The 7,273-nt window shown below is 27.0% G+C and overlaps 1 protein-coding gene across 1 annotated transcript; it reads right to left on the bottom strand.

Moving 5' to 3' along the window:
* Positions 1–2,290: 2,290 nt before the first annotated feature.
* Positions 2,291–5,628, bottom strand: LOC149881714 (uncharacterized). Its single transcript, XM_090065840.1, has 7 exons — positions 5,315–5,628; positions 4,298–5,216; positions 3,758–4,050; positions 3,423–3,635; positions 3,355–3,364; positions 2,855–3,047; positions 2,291–2,694 (listed from the first exon to the last, which is right to left on the bottom strand). The coding sequence occupies exons 2-7, from the start codon at positions 5,183–5,185 to the stop codon at positions 2,390–2,392; spliced, it is 1,902 nt and encodes a 633-aa protein (XP_089921966.1). The 5' UTR covers positions 5,186–5,216; positions 5,315–5,628; the 3' UTR covers positions 2,291–2,389.
* Between the last annotated feature and the right edge of the window lie 1,645 nt (positions 5,629–7,273).

Here is a 7,273-nt window from a genome sequence, read left to right as displayed (position 1 = left end):
TTAACAATATTGTACATTGCTAATTATCACAGAAAAATGCATCACAGAAATCACATCAATATCACAGAAATAAATTTAAATTTTAAATTTATAAATATTTAATCATTAAATAGAAACAAAAAAAATAAATTCAAAACCAAAAGCGAAAACAAACTTTTAATTATGTGTTTGAAATCACAAAGTTTGTTTAATTTTCTACAGGTAAATATTGACAAAATAAACGATAATGCCTACTTCAAAAATAAATAAGGAGAGGCAAATAAAGTTACTTAGTGTATTTACAAGAAGAGGATAGAGGTATTGTAATCCTAAAGGCGGCGTAAAATACTTTTATTTATTCACATTAAGAAATACGGTGGACAGTATAGAAATACATTTATAAATGTGAGACAGAGTTACCATCAGGTTTTATGTCGAGTCACTTTCCAAACCTTTACTATTAGTTTAGCATTAAATGAATATGGTTCATTAAAAATATTTTTAAAATCTGGTTTGCGTGCTTAGGCTTTAAATTTATTTTGTAGACTTTGCATATATTCATCATCTATGACCCAACTAGACTCTTCTTCCATTAGAACCATTTGTTGATTTCTAAACTATTTTAAGACTATTAAAGGTATTAGCATTAACAGCCTTTTCACCTTCATTTGAAAAAGCTTTTTAATAATATAATTCGAGCATATTGTTATTCATTTTTTTTCCTCCCATCACTTGTTGCATAACCATTTGGCAGGTAATAAAAACATACATATCTAAAACGAAAGTTGTTTTTGTGACTTAAAGCAATTTTAAAAACACTTTGTGGCTTTGAAAAAGTCGTTTTGATAGGATTATAGTCTCCGCCCTGGATTTGTTTACTTCTTTTTTTTTCTAGTGCCACATATCAAAGTTAATGTCAAATTAAATTCTTCTTCCTTTAAAGTTAACTACAGAGGATAGTAGTTGCTCTCCATGTTGAGTATACTCTTCTGCACGTTTAAATCTACTATATGTACGTTTAGACTTAGAATGAATTGCCTCTCTACACTGTTCAGTAAACTTAAATAGGCAGTTATAGAATTTAACAAAGAGCTGAACATGATACTGCAAAATCTGAAACTTCCAATGTCCTAAAACATTTTTTCCAAAGAACTTGTGCAAAATCTTGCGCAGATAGGAAGTTTTTTAATTTAGCAAATGTTACCTTTTACTCTGACTCAAGAGTTTGATCAAAAAAAAAAATTCTTTACCTTTTTAAAGTCTTTCATATTCTGAACTATGGATCTATGTTTCGGAACCCCAGATGTTACAACTTTTTTCCAGATTTTTCAAAATTTTGTTGAAGTTATTTCCATCCTAACTTCCTAACTTCTATCTTTGTACCCTTTCTGAAGAACATTTTTAGATTTTAGCCAGTCATCAAATTCAGGTCAAGTATCCATAAGTAAACATCTTAAAGTAGATAAAACTCCAATCAAAAGATGCTAATCAGGAAGTGCACTAAATGTGGTTTAGTGAGCCGGGACCCTACTCTAGGTAGATATACTATATAAATATAACACATCCTAGGATGTATTATATTCAGATAGAATATCTATCAGATAACGTGCAACACTACAACATTTTTGTAGTGTTGCACGTTAGGTTATTTGGAATTATTTTCCACACTTCATTTTTCTATAATCTAGATATTTTCTATAATCTTGTTATTTCGAATTTGTCATTTATCGAAAAAAAAAAATCTAAAGTATTTTGTTAGAAGAACTCTCATCATTTCACGGTGATTTAAGCGTAGGATGTTATTGTGAGCATGCGCATTAAATTACACTATATAAAAAATAAAAAAAAATGGCGGAGCAGTTTTTCCGTAAAAACTAAAAACTTTAGTGATTGATTTCCTTTCTAAATGTCTATTTAGTCTTCGCAATCAAAAAAATAAAAAGTTTTTAAGTTATATAATTGATAAGCTCTTTATTAAATTTAAAAAAATAATAATAATAAGTCGTAAAGTAAGAGATTTTTTTGTTTAAAATAATTAAGTTTTTAGGTGAAAAAAAAACAGCATCCCCTCACTTATTTATAGAATATCTTGCGACTGAAAATTTTTTGGATAAAAATTAAAACATATTCTTATTCTCGATACTCTAAGGAAAAATTTTATATTAATCATTTTCACCAGTCATTTTTTTAAATCGAGATAATTTATATAACGTTAGGCAAAAATTATTTTATTTTTTTGACTGAAAAAAATGTAAGGTTAGCTTATTTATGCTTAAGGGTTAAAATCAATAAGGTCAATTTGAAAATGAAATTTAAATTAGGAATTTGTTTTTCTTTTAAACTTTTAAAATTTATAACAAATTTTCAACTAATTTTAAAATTCTTTTACAAAAATATTTGTAAAATTTTATTAACTCATTTTTCTTTTTTTTACAATTGGCTTTATATCTTTTGCTTTAGGATGATTTCTTAAAAAATGTTCTTTAACAGTGCTTTCTAGCCGACTACAACCCTTCATATGCCAGAATAATCTATTAAGATTGTTGAATTCGGCGTGTAAACTTTCACCACCTTGTTCACCATACACACCGATTCCTAATCTCCATTTTTCAATAAACTGATATACATGGTTTTCAAGTAAATGCATTTTAGGTGTTACAGAAGCATCTGGCCATGTAAATCTATAAAATTCCATGAGTTTTTTGATTGCTAAATCTAAAAATTGACGAAATTTTCCATTATACAATACATAAAGAAAAATAATACTCAATAATATCATACTGTAAAAATAACAAGAGGTAGTTTAGGTATTATAATTTACAATCAAGAGAAAAATTTACAAGAGTAAAATCGAAAAAGTCAGTTAAATATTTACCAAGCTCCTGAATATCATTATCTTTGAAATAGTGTGAACTATTCATAATATTATGACACTTAGAATAATATGAAAATAACTTTTTAAATTTCTGGCTCACATCAATAGATTGTAAGTGAACACCAGTATCTATAAATCCAAGGTCTACAACTAGCTTTGGAATCGAATTGCATAAGTCAAGCAATGGTTGATGCTATAAATAAAAAAATATCAAAAAAAGTCAAATCAATTCATAAATCAAGGCATTATTAGCATTGAGCATTAAATATATTATTTTATGCAATACACTTTTTTATTATATAGAATAAAACAGTTTGTTGTATATACACATATATGCATTTATATATATATATATATATATATATATATATATATATATATATATATATATATATATATATATATATATATATATATATATATATATATATATATATATATATATATATATATATATATATATATATACTTATCTTATACAAATTAGTATAAAGATTAACTTTTATTTTTCTAGTAATTTATAAATTTAAGTGTTTATTAAAAATATCTCAAATTAATGAGTTATTACTTTTCCATAAGATTTAGTAGGTTTTCTATATTTTGAGGTAGGTCGTTGATATATGCCCAAGGAGCTAGTTTAATTTCAACAACAGCATTATTATTCTCATTTTGAAATGTAAATGGTCCATCTAAAACAACTAAATCATTTCCAGCCCATTCCTTTGCAACAACTCTTTGTTTGTTGTTTGAAGCAATTTTAATATTTTTCGAATTTAACCACCTAGAATAATAATATACAAGCAATAAGTTTTGCAATTATAAACAATTGTAAAAATGAACTACAAGTTCTCAAATAAAAAACGAAATTACAAAAAGTATTTTAAGTTCCATATTTATATTTACCTAGCCATAGTTTTCAATTTATTCCAAGGAATACCCATATCAGCTTTTAAAGCAACCATTTCTTCTGCATTTAAATCCACTCTTCCAATATTGGCTTTAGTTAAAATTTCATTTGCTTCATCATTATCATATGACTTTAACATTACAGCTGTTTGACAGATTTTAGAGTCCTTAGAACTACCAGCTGTATGGTTGAATTGTTCCAATAAATATTTTTGTCTTTTTCTTAGAGTGCTGTTACTACAGTTTGCGCTATCTTTATAAGCTTTGGGAGCAGAAACAAAACAAAGTGGCTGTAAATTAAACAAAACATTACTTAAAATAGAAAATAAAATAATATTTTATATTTTTTTTATAAGTTATATTTAATATTAAAAAAACTAAATCAAACTAGTTTACTCTTGCTTAAAATATAGATTGCATTAAAATGATGTAATAAAGTTTAAATACTACTACAATTCTAATAATTATAATTATATCTAGCATAATAGAAAAGTAAACACTATTTAACTTGCTATAAAGTTAAAACATATTTCTTACCCTAGGCCCACCGGATGAAAATTCTATTGTAGATGTTTTGGACTGATTCAACTTTTTTTTAATGATATGTAAAACAGCATCATTGGCTTCTCGTGGGATTTCACTTGTGTCAGTGATTTGGTAAAAACTGTTTATGCTAACTAATTGGTCGTTTTCATTTATGGTGCTATTTGATATTTTTCTGCAGTCATGATTTTCAAAATTTTTGTCTTTCAAAAATACTTTTTTGTCACAATTCTTGCATATAATAGTTAAATGTTTTATAATTTCAGATATATGGACAGAATATGATAGGCTGTCAATTGTGATGTTAGTTTTACATAATGGACAATTTGAATCATTTTCTAATTTATCTTTAACATTTGATAAAATGCACAAGCTACAGAATGAGTGTTGACAGTTCTTTAGCATGACAGGCTGATTCATAACTTCCCCACAAATCTTACAAATGCATAAAACTATATGTGGATTTTGTTCATGGTTTAGTTCTGTTAAAATTTCTTTATCTTCTTGTATAGGCAATGAATCAAGAAATGATTTTAAATGAAATTTTGTCCATTTTTTAACCTTTCTTGGTCGCCCAACATTAGATAGAGGTTTTCGACCAGGAATACCAAAAACACATTTGCATTCAACTGTTGGACATTTTACCCAAATTTTTGGAGCTTTGAAAACTTTACTGCCTCTATTTTCGATGTTTCTAAGAGAAGTATAACACTTCATGCACATTTTCTCTGGATGACTACACTGAGAATCTTCTGATACATTTATTCCAAAAGCTTTATAAATTCGATCTATTTTACTGTCAGTTTTTAAACTGTCTTTTCCTAAAAGGTTTCCACATATTCTACACACTCTGGAAAGTTTTTGTTGGTGATTACTCGCCATATTTTACGGAGTTTTTTTCGTGAAACCTTCCCTATTCAAAAACATTATATTTTCTTATAAAAAAATGACTGGTAATAGGGACTATTTTTTTTGAAAAGATAAAAAGAAGGAGTATTGTTATTAACTTACCAAAATCTTACAAAAATTTCAGTTCTTCTAAAATATAAATGAATAAAATGTGTTAATTTCGCTAAAAACAAAGCTTTGTTGATCCCAATAAAGCAACTTTACTACTTCAAATTCTAATAATTACAATACTCAATCAAGTTCATTTGTGATCGGTTTTGCTATATTTACAAGATCAAGTTTACCAACAACAAAAAAACATAAGCAAACGGGCAAACTAGTAAGCACTGTAAAATGAAAGCATAACACTTTTAATTAAAATAATGATATTTATGTATTTGCAGCTAACGCATGCGCATAATAAAATCCCAAGTTTTAATAAGTATTGAATCACCGTGATTTAACAGAAACTATAAAAACTCCAACTACAAATTATTATCAAAAATATAACTTAAATATAACTTTTCAAAATATAATTTTTCATACCAATAATCTGGACTTTAAAGACTTCTTAGTTTTCCACATTCTTCATTTCTCAACCCTTGACACCACAGGCAAGCTGTTTTTTGTACATAGCCGGACCCAAACATTTGTGTTTTTACCCTAATATTTGTATACAAATAGTGCAGAAATTTATAAACTATTTTTCAGCATTTTTTTAAAAAAAAATCGTCACATTTTTAAAAATCTAATTTGTTACGAACCCTTTATTTCAATTTCCAAGTTACGCAATTTCCGTGAATTTTATATCATAATTAATTCACTACTACTGAAATTTTTTAAAATTTATCTTTGTTTAATTGTGAATTTAATCAAGTAACTATTGAAATAATACAAAGAAGTATAAATACTAAAAATACTACTATCAAGTATGAGGTGTATTAGGTTACGTTGACTAAACTAAAATTTTATTTAGAAAACGACGAGTGAAGTGAGGAAACATTTTGTAAAAATCAGTAACAATCAGGCAAAATGTCAAGTTGGCAACTGTAATGAAGTTTGTACGATTGTTTATTATGGAACAACGAATTTGACAAATCATTTAAAATTGAAACATGGCATGGATATATCTTTTAAAAGAAAGAATACATCAGAATCAACAGAAGGTCCAAGTAATCAAAAAAATTCAACGTCCAATAACAAGTTTTACAGTTCGAGAGTCCAGAAAGTTGTTAATATCAAAATGTGCAGTCAAAGATGGATTTTCAATTAATCAAATTATAAATTCGGATACTACTAAATCATATTTGTCATCACGCGGTCATCAAATACCTAAATCAAGATAAACAGTTTGGGAAGATATTAAAAAATACTACGAAGAAGTTTTTAATGAATTTGAGTTAAAAATTCAAGAGTCTAAATTCATGGGAAAGAAATTTAGTACAACAACTGATGAGTGGACTGAAAATACATTTAAGAGATTTTAAATATCGAAATTCACAACGGCACTGAATGTAAGCAATTTGCATTAACTTCTGCTGGATCAGGTAGTTGTAATGCTGAAAAATTGAAAACAATTGTCAGAAGAAAAACTCCAGGACATCAGACTTGAGATTTCAGAAGCTATTGTCTCAACTATAAACGATGGAGCTTTCGTAATGAAACAATTTGCCACCTTGATGCCATTTGAAAGTCAACTTTGTTACAATCATGGAACAAATTTAGCTATTGTTGACTGAAAAATTAGCTATTGTTCAAAAAGATCGTGAAGAGAGGGATGAATATAATGATTATGCTGAACTTGATGATGAAGATGAAGATTTTGATGAACAAGAAAGTTCTTTACCAATAGAGAAATCCTACTTTGATGTTCAGTTCGAGGATACGTGAGAAAATTTCAAAAATCTCCATTGAAAATTGCTCGCTTTAAAGAAAATGTCCAAGAAACAACAGGAAAAGAGTTAACTTTATTAATTGACTGCAAGACAAGATAGAATAGTGTACTTCCAATCTTGCAGAGATTTTATGAACTAAAAAAAATTGTAAAAATTACAATAATTGAGTTTGAAGGTTCATATGATG

Source organism: Hydra viridissima, unplaced genomic scaffold (assembly GCF_058129835.1).
Source record: "Hydra viridissima isolate aposymbiotic clone 2 unplaced genomic scaffold, HvirCarnegie_v1 scaffold_11, whole genome shotgun sequence".
In the NCBI taxonomy this organism is placed as follows: domain Eukaryota; kingdom Metazoa; phylum Cnidaria; class Hydrozoa; order Anthoathecata; family Hydridae; genus Hydra; species Hydra viridissima.
Note: the sequence above shows the minus strand (reverse complement) of the source record. Positions and strands in the feature narration are given on the sequence as shown.

Coding starts and splice junctions, on each gene's coding strand:
- LOC149881714 (XM_090065840.1), bottom strand. CDS start 5,185: ATGGCGAGTAATCACCAACAAAAACTTTCCAGAGTGTGTAGAATATGT. Junction 4,051..4,297: donor TTTCATCCGGTGGGCCTAGG/GTAAGAAATATG, acceptor TTTAATTTACAG/CCACTTTGTTTTGTTTCTGC. Junction 3,636..3,757: donor AAATTGAAAACTATGGCTAG/GTAAATATAAAT, acceptor TTATTATTCTAG/GTGGTTAAATTCGAAAAATA.